This window comes from Anabrus simplex, chromosome 1, assembly GCF_040414725.1.
Source record: "Anabrus simplex isolate iqAnaSimp1 chromosome 1, ASM4041472v1, whole genome shotgun sequence".
NCBI classification, from domain to species: domain Eukaryota; kingdom Metazoa; phylum Arthropoda; class Insecta; order Orthoptera; family Tettigoniidae; genus Anabrus; species Anabrus simplex.
In genome coordinates this window covers 1,225,539,108-1,225,554,458 of record NC_090265.1, presented here as the reverse complement: position 1 = coordinate 1,225,554,458, position 15,351 = coordinate 1,225,539,108, and the positions used below count along the sequence as shown (strand labels likewise).

Below are 15,351 nucleotides of genomic sequence, written 5' to 3'. Positions count from 1 at the left end.
CTGCTCAGCCGGAAGGCCTGCAGATTGCGAGGTGTCACGTGGTCAGCAAGACGAATCATCTCGGCCGTTATTCTTGGCTTTTTAGACCACGACCGCTATCTCACCGTCAGATAGCTCCTCAATTCTAATCACGTAGGTTGAGTGGACCTCGAACCAGCCCTCAGGTCCAGGTAAAAATCTCTGACCTGGCCGGGAATCGAACCCGGGGCCTCCGGGTAAGAGGCAGGCACGCTACCCCTACACCACGGGGCCGGCAAAGTACGAGAATAGGTATGAGTGTACGATGGATACGTTGTGGAGCATCGAATAGAAACTGAATATGATGACGTAGATATTTTTATTTAGTTACTAGCTGTAGTACCCGGCGTTGCCCGGATAGGTTTTGAATGCTTACCGTTAATATTTGTATTACCAGTTATTTATGTGTGAAGTGAATTTGTATAGAATTCCTTTTTGAGATGTTGATTGATATTTTACTATCCATTATGTAGTTTTAGAGTTATTTAGATGTGTTTGATTTCCAGTTTTAGACTACTTAATTTTCGAGTAAAACTTTGTCCTTGTGGAAGATCGAATTGACTAGGAAGTATTTGATTCTTTCAAAATAGTAATAATAGGTATTTAATAGTAATATGTATTTACACGTCGTGCTATATATATGATGTACACGATTCCAACTGTCACTGAAGCTGTCACTAATCAGCCTTGCGACCGCAAAAGCAGTAGATTCAACACTAATCTCGGTCATTTTAGACTATTTACTTTTAAAAGACTCTCTCAACCCTCCTTCTCAATCGTGGCTGAACGTGGACTTAAACGGTATCCAGAGCGTCACAATTCATATCAGCGACTCTAAACAATGGATTCGGCGTTAATATAGGTTATTTTCCATTATTTTTACATGATATCCCCTCCCAACTTCCCTCCAGCGAGAGCTGTGATGTTTCATCCCCATAGTGGCATTTATTCTGCTCAACCACACCTCGGGTAGAAGTGCCTCCCATAAGAGTTGGCCAAGGAGGTTAGATAGACGACAGCTAGACAGCCTAGACTCAGCTAAAGACCTCGAGATGGCTAACTCATGCTCTCTCAAGTCAGGTGTCCATTTTAGTAGCCCGTTTCGACAGTATTCCATAATATGACGACATTCTATTGTCTCGAAGTGTCAGAGGTCGTAGCGCGCGGCCCTATAGGTCATAAGTTACAAGTTGTGAGCCCCTGAGGCAGCCCTGTAGTTAGGTCTATACGAATAGAGTATAGCAGCTATCTTGCATAGCAGCCCTTGTCTGAGTTCTCGAATATTAGGCTGATAAATCTAATAGGTCACAACTTACAAGTTTTGAAACCCTGAGGCCGCCCTCTTGTTAAGTCTAAACGAATACAATATAGCAGCCATCTTCTGATCAAATTAATACGTCACATGTTACAAGTTGTAAGCCATTGAGACAGGCTTCTAGTTAAAAGATATGCGAATAGAGTATAGCAGTTATCTTGCATAGCAGCCCTTGCCTCAGTTCTCGAATTGTTAGGCTGATCAAACTAATCTATATAAATAAAATCCTAACGACTGTGTGGCTGTACGTTGACTATTTTGGCGAAAATTCCATACAGAGTCCGCCTCTGTTGTGTAGTGGTTAGCGTGATTAGCTGCCACCCCCGGAGGCCCGGGTTCGATTCCCGGCTCTGCCACGAAATTTGAAAAGTGGTATGAGGGCTGGAACGGGGTCCACTCAGCCTCGGGAGGTCAACTGAGTAGAGGTGGGTTCGATTCCCACCTCAGCCATCCTGGAAGTGGTTTTCCGTGGTTTCCCACTTCTCCTCCAGGCGAATGCCGGGATGGTACCTAACATAAGGCCACGGCCGCTTCCTTCCCTCTTCCTTGCCTATCCCTTCCAATCTTCCCATCCCTCCACAAGGCCCCTGTTCAGCATAGCAGGTGAGGCCGCCTGGGCGAGGTACTGGTCATACTCCCCAGTTGTATCCCCCGACCAAGAGTCTGGAGCTCCAGGACACTGCCCTTGAGGCGGTAGAGGTGGGATCCCTCGCTAAGTCCGAGGGACAAACCGAACCTGGAGGGTAAACAGATGATGATGATGATGATTCCATACAGATATCCGTTTCAGGTATAATAATCATCGTCTGCATATTTTTAAGCTTTGGTGTCGGCTTGTCTGTGTGTTTGTTTTGTTTGTCTGTGTGTTTGTGTGTTTGTCTGTTTGTCTATAACATGAAAACTATCGGATATATTATTACCAAATTTCATATTTAGAATCCACCTGTCTTTGGGTAGGTTTTAAGGCCAATACTGTATCTAAATCCCTGAATTGTTTGGGGGGTTTATACGAAACCGAAACTGTGATTTTGCACTCCCACGAAATATACACATCCAAACTTCACGGAAATCTACCTGTCTTAATGGAAATCAATTTCTAAACATTTTTTCCTCATGTGCACCATTTCGATACGAGGATTAATAAGGGAGATATCATTAACGGACCGTTTTTCGGTACAAGTCCACCGGACTTAATTCAAGAGCTGGTGCGTGTAGAGCGTATTTCTTATAACTTTGAAAACTACTGAAGATATTTCAACCAAACTTTATATTAAGCAGCCACCTGCCCAAAGGTAAGTTTTAAGGCGCATATCATTTCAAATTTCCGTATTTGACTGCAGGTTTATGGGGAACCGAAACAGTGATTTTACTCTCCTGCAGTATTACGAGGCTAACCTGACTGGAAATCGACCAACCCTGATGGAAATCCATTTGTAATTCTTTTCTTCTAATTTTCATTTTCTTCGACAGCAGGATTAATAAGGGAGATATCATGAAAGGCCAGTTTTTCAGGCTAAGTCCAGTGGACATAGCCCGAAAGGCACGTGGAGCAGATTCCCTATCAATATATATAAATAAAATCGTAACGACCGTGTGTCTGTGCTTTGACTATTTTGGAGAAATTTTCGTGCAGCTATCCGTTTAAGGGGTAATAATGACCATCTGTATATTTTTAGCTATAGTTTCCTGAAAGTCCTAAATTTGGTCCCCCTCTCCCAAAATCAAGATTGGGGCACAATCTGCCAGACGAGCTAGAAAATTGAAATTTGGCGAAATTATACCTTTTAGCCTATAACCGACGAAAAAAATTCCCAGGTCTTTAAATTTTTCACATTTATCCCCGAAGAATATAGAAATATGGGGGCAATTTTAATTACGGTGCAGACCTTAATTTCGAGGTATTTCGAGGATAAACAGTAAGTCGTATCACTAAACGGATGGCACAATCTTCGTTCAGTTTAAAGTGATCTACAACTTTGGTCCTACGACTTTTTGTCGTATCTCTCCCCACTTATACGTTAGATTTGGGATTGTTCGTAAATTTGCTGATTTTTGACGTATATTCCATAGTTTGGAAAGATACTCATCAAGTATGGTGCACATATTGACACGATCGATTGCCATATGGGAACCAACTTTCATGATTATAGCTTATTCATAAGTATGCAAAAAATAACGTAAAGCGTTAAAAAATTACTCAAATTTCACCCAATTCAAATTTTCGAACTCAATCTAACCCATAAATATGGGAGATACTAGAAACCAAACATGAAGAAGGAGAAAATAGGCGTCTGATTGAGCAAACCGTCTGTTGATATGATTTACCGTTTAGGAGCTGTAAATCTCGAAGTCGAGGTCTGCATTTTCAAACGTGCTCATGCTTATCTGTTCCATGGCCAAATGGTTATCGTCCTGGCCTTTGGTCCAGAGGGTGCTGGGTTCGATTCCCGGCCGGGTCGGAGATTTAAACCTTAATGGTTAATTTTCATGGCCCGGGGACTGGGTCTTTGTGCTGTCCCCAACATCCCTGCAACTGACACACGACACATAACACTATCCTCCACCACAATAACACGCAGTTACCTACAGATGGCAGATGCCGCCCACCCCCATTGGAGGGTCTGCCTTTAAAGGGCTGCACTCGGCTAGAATTTTTTTGCTATTTATTTTACGTCACACCGACACAGACAGGTCTTATGACAACGATGGTATAGGTAAGGCCTAGGAATGGGAAGGAAACGGCCGTGGCCTTAATTAAGGTACAGCCCTAGCATTTGCCTGGTGTGAAAATGGGAAACCACGGAAAACAATCTCCAGGGCTGCCGACAGTGGGGTTCGAACTCACTATCTCCCGGATGCGAGCTCACATCTCCGCGCTCCTAACCACACGGCCAACTCGCCCGGTGCCACATGAAATTATTATATTATTATACTTATCTGTCATCTATAAAGCAAGTCGGTCTGGAGCGATTTATATACTGTATATATATGAAAATTGGCCTGCCGTGATCATCACAGCTCTACAACACGGGAAGGAACGTATGGGAACCTCCCCAAAGCCTTTCTTCGTTAAAGCTAAGTGGCATGCAATTTAATAAAATGTCAGTCACTGCGTGTAAAGTAATTTACGTAGAAATTCGTATACGAAGGAGAAAACCGTAGCGAAGCAAGGGCACATTTGCTAGTAGGTCATAAGTTACAAATTGTGAGCCCCTACTGAGCCTCTAGTTAAGGTTTGTACGAATAGAGTATAGCAGTCATCTTGCATGGTAGCCCTTACCTCAGTCACCGAAAGTTAGGCTGGTAAAACTAATAGGTCATAAGTTACAAGTCGTGAGCCCCTGAGGCATCCCTCTAGTTAGATTTATACGAATAGAGTATAGAACCTATCTTGCATAGCATCGCTTGCCTCAGATCTCGAATGTTAGGCTGATAAATCTAATAGGTCATAAGTTACAAGTTGTAAGCCCCTGAGGCAGCTCTGTAGAGTTAAGTCTATAAGAAAAATGTATCGCCATTATTTCCTGGTCCATCTCCTTAAAGTTAGTCTGATATAACCATGTATAGCAACCATCTTGCCTCGGAGGTCCTATCCTGCGCTATCGCCCCTAGGCCGTCTACTTAAGTCATATGTCTGCTGTGGATCAGCTTTCTCCATAAGAGCCCATGTATAGCCGCCATCTTGCGCAATCACCCCTAGGCCATCTCCTTAAGTCCTATGTCTCCCCTGGGCCAGCTTTCTTCCTAAAAGCCCATGTATAGCCGCCATCTTGCGCAGTTGCTCTCTTTTTCTACCTACTAGCGTCAACTCGAAAGACTTACACCAGGCCTCTTCGGAGGCCACACACCATTATTCATACACTGGAGAGGTGGAAGGAATATTTTTAAAATTTTCTCAACGCAAAAGGAAATCTTCCTGGTGACGTCACGGACAACCAAACTCATGATGGTGAAATAATACTTGAGGAAGTGGAAAGGATGTTAAATAAACTCCGTTGTCATAAATTAGCAGCAATAGATGAAATTAGACCTGAAACGATGAAGTATAATGGGAAGACAGGGTTCAAATGGTTTCATATAACAATATTAGCAGGGAGTGTTAGTAAGACACCTCCTGATTGGTCAAATGCAGTAATTATACCTACCTATAAGCAAGGGAACAGGAAGGATTGCTGCAACTATAGAGGTATCGCATTGATCAGGGTGGGTTGGATCAGTGGTTGAGGGGAAGTCGTATGAAAACCAGTGTGGTTTCAGATCACAGAGGGACTCTCAGGATCAGATTCTCAGTATGCGCTAGGTAACTGAAACGAGGTATGAGTGGAATAAACAGTTACGTTTTTGTTTCGTAGATCTGGAGAAAGCACATAGAAGAGTACCGAGGGGAAAGATGTTCGCCCTACAGGGACTCTATGGGATTAAGGGTCTGTCTGTTAGGTCATCAGCCCAGAGGGTGTTTGGATTCTAAAATAGCACCATCAAAGGCTATGCAGTTATACGGAAACTGCAAAAACCAATGGCATACCCAAATGGGACGTACTAGGCAAGATGAGGAGTGAGGTAGTTTGCCATTGCTTTCCTCACTTGAACAGAAGGTGCTACTGCGGCACGACTGATCCTATGAGCAACAGTTTTCACAACACTCAGACACTAGTTGTACTCAGCACCACCCACACCCCAGCAGCTTCCATATTGTCACCGCCACGAATGAGACTGGGACTTTGGTGGAAGCTACACTTTGCTCTGGCCTGTGCCAAGAGACGGATACAAAAATACTGCATCCATCAAGAAATGGCAACAGGCGGCTACATTATTAAAATCAATAAAAAGCATTTATGCTGACAATTGGGCTGCAGTGAGAATTGGTGGTAGAATGAGTTCTAGGTTCAAGGTTCTTAGAGGGGTTTGACAAGGTGTAATCTTTCGCCTTCACTGTTCATAATTTACATGGATCATCTGCTGAAAGGTATTAAGTGACAGGGAGAGATTCATTTAGGTGAAAATGTAGTAAACAGTGTAGTCTATGCTGACGATTAGTCTTAATGGCAGATTGTGCCCAAAGCATGCAGTCTCATATCTCTCGGAACTTGAAAATAAGTGCATTGAGCATGGTATGAAAATTAGCCTCCCTGAGACTAAATTGACGTCAGTAGCTAAGAAATCCAAGATAATTGAATGTCAGATGAGGAATGAAAAGCTGGAACAGGTAGATAATTTCATGTACTTAGGATGTGTGTTCTCCCAAGATGGTAGTGTAGTAAGTGAGATTGAATCAAGGTACAGTAAAGCTAATACAGTGAGCTCGCAGTTGCGATCAACAGTATTCTGTAAGAAGGAAGTGAGTTCCCGCACGAAACTCTCCTTCCATAGGTCTGTTTTCAGACCAGCTTTGTTTTAATCGAGTGAAGCTGGGTGGACTCAGGATAGTTTATTAATAAACTAGAAGCAACTGATATGAAAGTAGTAAGAATGATTGCTGGTACAAACATGTGCGAACATTTGCGTCACGGTACTCGGAATTAGGCGATAAAGTCTAAGTTAGGAATGAACTCGATGGATGAAGCTGTACGTATAAACCGGCTACGGAGGTGAGGTCATTCGAGGCGAGTGGAGGAAGAAAGGTTACTTAAAAGAACAGTGGACTCTGTTAGGGAGGGTAAGAGGAGTAGAGGGTGACCAATATGACGATGGTTTGACTCAGTTTCTAACGATTTAAGGGTAAGAGAAAGAACTAAGAGAGGCCAAAGAACTAGTTACAAACAGGGGTTGTGACGGCGATTAGTAAATTCAGAGAGACTTGCACACTAAACGCATAAGAGTTTATAATGAAGATGTACGTTGACGTTGTACGTTGCATCCGTTATTGAAAAATTCATGAATTTTGTCTTCTTAATGTTAAAAATCAATGCATTATCATCTAACCATGTTTTAACTTTAAATTATACTTGAGTTGCTATCTGTCTGACGAGATTTCAGCTATCACCATCAACATAAATCACTGTATCATTTGAAAATCTCACAATGTGCGTATATTCGTTGTTTGCTACTCTTTTCCCTAGATCATTAATGCATTGATTAAATAATAATGGCCCTAATACTGTGCCTTGTGGGACATCCATAATTAACTTCATTGGTGTATTCAGAGATTGAATAATTTTGACATACTGTACTCGATCTGTCAAGTAACTCTCGAGGAAATCCAGCGCCTTACCTGTAATGCCGTATTTTTCCAATTTCTGGAAGAGAAAATGGTGCGGTACACTGTCGAATGCCTTTTCAAGTTCGAGAAATATCCCTGTGGAGAGCATAGAAAAATTACGTTTTTTACATATTCTCTTGATTAAGGTGGATATGGCATCAGACTTTCGGAGATTCTTAATGAATCCGATCTGTCTGGGCGAATGTATGCGATATTTTTCTAAACATTTGTAAATGTGGTTCTTTAAATATTTTTGGAGTATTTTAAATATTGTCGTAGTTATCGAAAAGGGGCTGCAGTTTCTAATGTTATAAATATTTCCATTCTAGTGAAGGGGTTATACTATTGTTTTTAGCTGCATTGGAAAGTAACCTGAGGTGAATGAGTAAATGATAATATTCAACAAAGTTTCATTTAATGACTCGATATTTTCTTTAAAATTTCGAGCTGTCTATTCCTACAGCTTAATTTACATTTAATTCACTCTTTATATCTTATTCTGTTAGCGGTGCAAGGAAGCAAGTATGAGGGTTGCGATTGATATTTAATGTGGAGTCGAAAAATCATTCTAAAATGATTGCTCAGTGGTTCCGTTATAATAAAGTATTCGTAAAATTAATTGGAAATATTTAAGTCATCTTTAAAGTCTCCACCTTTATATCTGGATTTTATTGAATTCTTTATTTCTAACTGAACGTTGTGTTATTTCATTGACCATGGCCCAGACCTTACCTCGATTATTTCCACTGTGATTGATCAGATTCCTATAGTACTCCGTTTTCGTTTTCACAAGTAGATCATTTAGTTTGTTCCCATATTTTATTTTATTTTATTTATTTAATTATGTATTAATTTATTAATTTATTTACTTGACAGATCGAATACAGTATGTCAAAATTATTCAATCTCTGAATACACCAATGAAGTTATGGGTGTCCCACAAGGCACAGTATTAGGTCCATTATTTATTCAATTTATTAAATATGTTATTTAATTTCCAAGTTATCCTAACTTTTCAAATATTTTTGATAAAGTCGGTTTCTTGTCTTAGATTTCATCAAACCGTACGCAATCCACTCTTTTCTTTTAACATCCTATTATTTTAATTGTACAATGGACAGGCTCATGCAGCTTTCTATCGTGTTTACAAAATTATATCAAGTTTAATATCTGAATCATTGCTAATAAAGATGTCTCAACAATGTATTCTACTTGAGTACTTTCTAAGCTCAACATCATCTGTTTTAAAACAGTTACGTCGAAAATTTTGTATATTTCTGGGGACCGAGGCAATTTGAATGTTGAGGCTTACAATTACAGGATAATGATCTACTTTAGGAGATGATAGAATGTCGTCATTTCTCAATCTGATTGTAATCAAAGCATTATCAATGCAGGTTTTACTTATACCAGATACTCTAGTAGGATTGTTTATTACGGACTGCAAATTATTTTCTTGCAAAATGTTGAGATATTCATCACAGCCGCGTTCATTTAAAAAACTTATATTAATGTCCCCTAATTTTAGCTCGGTTTCAGCATGGTATCTCTGCTGTATATAATAATGTGACAAATCGGGAAACCGCTGCTTGTGATATTCATGTGACCGATACACTCCTGTAAAAGCTACTTCGGTGTTGTTATAGTTAATTACCACTCTGAGAAATGTAAATTCGTCATACTCAAGAATGTCCATTTCGTGATCCAAACAATTGTTTACCATTAATACAACACCTTTACATTTGTTAACTGAACCTCCGCTGCAACAAGAATATTGTACATGGCAAGGTTATTTACATTTACATTACGAGTACTCAGTGACCAACCGGGCGAGTTGGCCGTGCGGTAGGGATAGCTCAGCTGTGAGCTTGCATCCGGGAGATAATGGCTTCGAATCCCACTGTCGGCAGCCCTGAAGATGGTTTTCCGTGGTTTCCCATTTTCACAACAGGAAAATGTTGGGACTGTACCTTAATTAAATCCACGGCTGCTTCCTTCCAATTCTTAGGCCTTTTCTGTCCCATCATGCCATAAGACCTGTCTGTGTCTGTGCGACGTAAAGCAAAAATTTACGAGGTCGAACCGATGATCATACGCTTTCAATACGACGTCTTAAGTGTTCTTATTTTTTCGTGTGCTACTAATATCAGTGTGAATATTTTCGAATATACTTTTCCCTTCCGCATGCTTTTGCAATCTACTCAATGCAATATTTTATGCCCCTAATCGTCTCTGAAAAGATGGTAGTCAGCTGTTAGTTATTATTAGGGCTCAGAATTTGAGGAAAAGTCCCTTTCCTTTCCAGTGTCCGAGACGAGGCCCAACATAACATATGTTCGTTCTGGGTCATTGTAAGTCAGAAAATGTGGGGTTCATTTGTTCTTTTCTTTTGCATTTTTTCGGCGTTCTTAGGTTTTAACGGCTTTTTTTACTACTTCACCTTCTTTAGACCCAGTCTCAGTTCTAATCATCATTAGTTAATCCATCACCTCCTAAACATACTTCAAATTCCTTCTTGTTGGGTTCTTGGGAATGAAGTTTTGTGTATTGAGTTTCTGCCTATATGTAGTCCGTGTAGGTGTCAGTGGGCCAAATTCAGTTTCTGTGGGGTCACTTTGGGTGTCTACCGGTCGGCGTATTTGGACGCCGGATTCCGTTAATGTGGAAGATTTCCTTGGTCAAGCGAGAGTCGTCTTTTCGTGCGATATGACCGAAGAATTTCATACGTCTTTTCCGTGCAAGTGAGATGAATAGTTCAGTCAGCGACTACAGTTCTTCTGAGCTTTTGCGGAGCCAGATACCATCTTGAATCTTGGGTCCACATATTTCCTCAGGATCTGTCGTTCTATTTTCTCCATGTCTTTGACGTTGGTAGTTAATAATGACGTATCCGTTACCTACAGTGCTTCTTTAAGAACGACTGTGTGCTAGTAACGAACATTGGCTTTGGTGGAAAGCGATTTCTTGTTGTACATATTCCAGGTGATTGTGTAGGCTTTACGCAATATCTCTGCACATGTTTTGTTAGCTATTCCCTCGTTGCCAGTGTATCCATTAATTTCACATAGGTACTTGAAATGTTTAACTTGTGTGATGTTGGCATACTTGGTTGCAATGAAATTGATGATTTCAATTCTGTTCTGTCTCTTGGAGCCTATGCACTGTGCTTTTCCGTACTAGATTTGGAGTCCGATCTTGATGACGGTCTCATAAAGCTTCTCGATGGCATGACTGGCTTTCTCGGAAGTCCGGGTAATTATTAAGGTCGTCAGCAAAAGCAAGGCACTTAATTTCGATCTGTTTCTTTTTTGTTCCCATACTTATTCCAGGTATTTCTTCTCCCATGTTTTGATGATCTTATTAAGTACCAGGTTGAAGAAGAGTAGGGAGAGTCCATCACCCTGTCTTACTCGAGTTCTAATTTGGAAAGTTTCGGAGATTTCACCCATGAATTTTACTTTAGAGAATGTGTCTGTCAAGGTCTGTTATAATTATTACATTATTATAGTTATAACTACTGTATATTGTACTTTAAGAGGGTATGCCATTTTCAGTACTTATCTATGATGTTAGACACATAGTGATAGTTTCAATAATTATTATTGCAGCAGCCTGCTTCTGGAGCACAATTTGTAATGAATCAATGCAAGAGAAAAGGTCTGTATTTAAATACTGTATTTTCTTTTACAGATACACTCAAATGTGAAGTTGTTCTTCTGGTTAAAAGTGTCTGATCTTCTGGATACGGCAAGTAAAACATATTATACAGAATATTCAGAACAATTTACTTATTAGAGAGAAATGCCACTTCTCTTGATGGGTTGCAAAATTGCCACGTTCAATATTAGGTGACGAGGATGTATCTTGTCCATTTGGGATACACATACACTGAGGTGTCCAATAAACGGGCAACCACGCGGAGTGCCCCAACGAAAGGAAGAGCTGAAAATTCTCACCTTCACTTTTCAGTTTAGTATTTTATTGAGGAGAAATAATTCATAATTATATTTCAGTTTACAATATTTTATAGGATATAATCGTGGTGACCAAATTATTATACTCATCATGACATTATTTAACATATTTTACATTTCCTACGGTTATCGCAAATTGCATTGGAACATTGAGAGTTTTAGGACCCCCCTATTTATCCCCTAGTTACTAATCAACATTTTAAATTATTTAGGCATGCTTTCCACAAAATTTACACATGACGTACGTACATAAGTGTCATTATGGCCAACATTTCGATAATTTCACACTTAGTTTTCCTTTATCTGTAATATTTTTTGTTTCAGTTTCATCTCCAGAATTGCCCATAGGTTTTCTTTGGGATTTATATCTGAATAATTACTTTTTTACAGATAATTTGTATCCGACTCGGGATCTTGCATTTTGCGATCTAATTTCATCCTAAGTTGGGTTTGTGGTAATATACCGCAGCTTTGCTCTGTCTTCTGATATGAGATCACTCCGGGTTTGTGGTTAAACAAGGATTAAAATCAAAATCTTCCCGCAGTCGCTGGTACATAATTTTAAAGCAATATATGATTAAATGATTATGTTAAAGCCTGATCTGTTACATTACAACTCCTTGCAATTAACTAGAAAAATATATTTCGTTTATTCAATTTAAAATCCCTGACGAGATCAACTAACATCAAACTAGGTTGGATTAAACAATTATTTGACAACATCTCTAATTATATTCACATTACATTATATGAGATTGGTTATAATAATTTTTAATTACGACTATTAAGCTAGAACTCATAATCAGTCATGATTATTAATGATTCATATAAATTAATTTCTCGGCTTACGTGAAAAATACTACTATATCAAAAATAATGAATGAATTTAAAGGTGAAACCATTATTATATAAATAATTAAAATTGATTAAAATTGATTAAAATTAATTAAAATTGATTAAAATTGGCTGAAGTTTAAAATATTCCTGAAATTAAATTTTTCATTCACAGTCATTTTCCTGCCATACTTCACTTCTTACTGTATTATTATTCCTCCTTGACACGCATTAGTCTCAAAAATTCCCAATAACTTATTATATACTTTAACTCATGTTAAACCTTGAAAAACACGGAAATCATCACATCAAATAAATTCAACGGCGCCAATGTAATTACATAAAAATTATTCTAAGATGTCTAGTCCAGCATAACATGAAATAAATCAAGAAAACCAGCATTCCGCCTAAAACTACATAATTAAGGAACACACTGAATTCATTAATTAAGAACCTGAAAAGAATAAAAATGCCACTTGACAGTATGAGTCTCCACATGACTTTACTTGAAATCCCTGCAATATGTGACCAAATATGCATTTATATTAATTTAATTTAATTCCATCTTTCGAGGACATTAATTTATGAGGTACTTTGATATGTTCACAATCTATGATTTTGTGAAGAAATTCTCTTTTACCCAACAGCACGTCATAAATTGATATGTGATAACATGGTAATTATCTCACATACATCGTCTATTGGGGGACACACATTTTGTTTAATATATTGAATTGATGACCATGTGACATTAACTTTCAAAGTCTCAAATTTGTCACTTACACGCAAATCACATTTTGATGAAAACACAACTTGAATTTATTTATGGTAATGCAAACGGAAACTTACCTTAGAATCCGTCATACTGTGCATTAATATTCTTTTAGAAGATGTACTGTCTGCGCACTTTTCAGCGATAGATTTGTGTACGGGTTTCAGAAGCAACGAGGTAGCACTTCCGGTTCTGTTAGTACTGCCAACTGAATGGAAATGAAATCTGAATTGAATCGATAATATGATCGATCGATATGAATATTCTAAACTTTTGTTATCTTAAGCCAACAAATGTGTCACACACACATTATATAACATTATATAACATTTGTCGATGTGAATCTTATTCCTAGAGTGAATTCTATAGTTAAGCTTTGCTGTGTAAATAACAACAGTACTAGTACGTAAAGTGTACGCCAGATGTCGCACAGCGATACATAAGCGATTCATAGTTTGTGTTTCAAAGGTTGCCAGTACGAATCTCGAAGATTGCCGTGGTCGACCGATTTAGCACTAGGGTGTAAATCTATCGCTAAAAAGTGTGCAGAGAGTAGTTTCATTTTCCCTCAACGTCGTAATTTTCACTCTAATGTTTCCTGAATAACTTATTTTATTTAGTGTCGAAGAAATATTTCATTACGTACCATTAACCTCATACCTTATTTCATTATCACTAAAAAGAAAACACGTCATAATATCTTCTCCAAGATGTATTCCCAACATTTACCCTGCGTTTCCTATCTACATATAATTCAGTAACTCCTTTCAATCTTGTTGAATTATCCCGACATTTTCGATCCCAAAATGAGTAACAGAACACTATAGTACAGCATATGTTTAGGTGTTCCTTTCATTTGATGACCCCTACATAATCAATTATATCACTTTCATAACCTACCTGTCCATAAGCAAGGCTCTTCTTGAGTTTTTCTAAGATGAGGTAAGTACGATTTCGTTCTACCATAATGCATATTTAGGTCATATTCATTGCGTTAGAACTGACGTACATAAGTATAAACATCGTAAAATTCTTAGGTTATCTTTTCAAAGATTTAAACTGCCCTTTTCAAGTAGCGTATACATAGTATTACCCTATTAATTTAAAATAAGCAAAACATACAGAGAAAAATAATAGTGTGAGAGAATCTATAAAAAGTAAAAATAAAGTAGCCGCTTGTCTGTCTTGTAGAGCAAGCGGAATTTCACGTCATAGCTCATGTTGCACTCTCAGGACTGGTTACAGTTCATACGTGTGTCATTGTTGCTCACAGATGTCTACCCGTTTTACATGGACATCGTGGAATATTTTGGTACAACTGATGATCCTGAATACCTCATTTGTTTTAAATAATAACCTGTAACGTAGAAATAGATGTTGTAAAGGTATACATGGCATATAACACAGATGAAACTATGCTAAATATTAATCCTCCCTTGTTGAAGCTCTAATCTTTAAGAAATATAAAATACTTCTATCGTTACAGACATATAGACCTTCGTGTGCGTCGGCTTATGGATGTCAGACATGTATAAATTAAATAGGATAGGAAAGAGAACTCCAAACTGGGGAATCCCAGCCAAGATTGGACGGGGTCCGACAGGGTTTTGTTAAGTCATACCAGAAATTTCCTTTCAGAAAGGTAGCTTCTGAATAATAGAATCATGTAGGGAGGTATACCTAATATCTTGTCGAACGGGCACGATACGTTTAGAAAACAGACTCCCGTGTGCCTCCTATCACTGAAGTTACCCGGTTTTTCACCATCGTTGCAGATTTATGCTGATGATACGGTCATTTCCTCTGTCCCATGGCAATCCTCTAGGGTACAAAATTACATCCAACATGCCCTCTCCACCTTTGAACTATGGCTTCGAAAGTGGACAATCAAAATTAATGTAAATTAAAGCAATACAACCTTATTCTCTAAACATACTAGGATTGACCCTTCCCCACTGGTCTTCTTTGGAGAAGTGATCCGGTGGAAAAATGCTTCCAAATACCTAGGAGTTACTCTTAAGGAACACATAATTTCGATTTCAGTCGAAACGAATAGACGCTTATCGAAAACTATACCTCTCATGAAAGCCGATTAAAGCCTTAATCTAGAAAACAGGTTAACGCTGTACAAGATCTCCCTCCGACCAATTCTAGAGTATTCCAGTCCACTCTGGGGAATGGCAGCCAATACCCACCTAGATAAGGTGCAGCGCATACAAAACCGTGCGCCGCGTCTCAT

General features: G+C 38.8%; 1 protein-coding gene across 1 annotated transcript in view; it reads left to right on the top strand.

Moving 5' to 3' along the window:
* Positions 1–15,351, top strand: part of LOC136877744 (very long chain fatty acid elongase 7) — a 126,328-nt gene that overhangs the window by 59,793 nt on the left and 51,184 nt on the right. Inside the window, exon 5 of the mRNA XM_067151955.2 lies at positions 11,223–11,279. Coding sequence (XP_067008056.2) covers positions 11,223–11,279 — 57 coding nt within the window. The remainder of the gene's footprint in view (positions 1–11,222; positions 11,280–15,351) is intronic.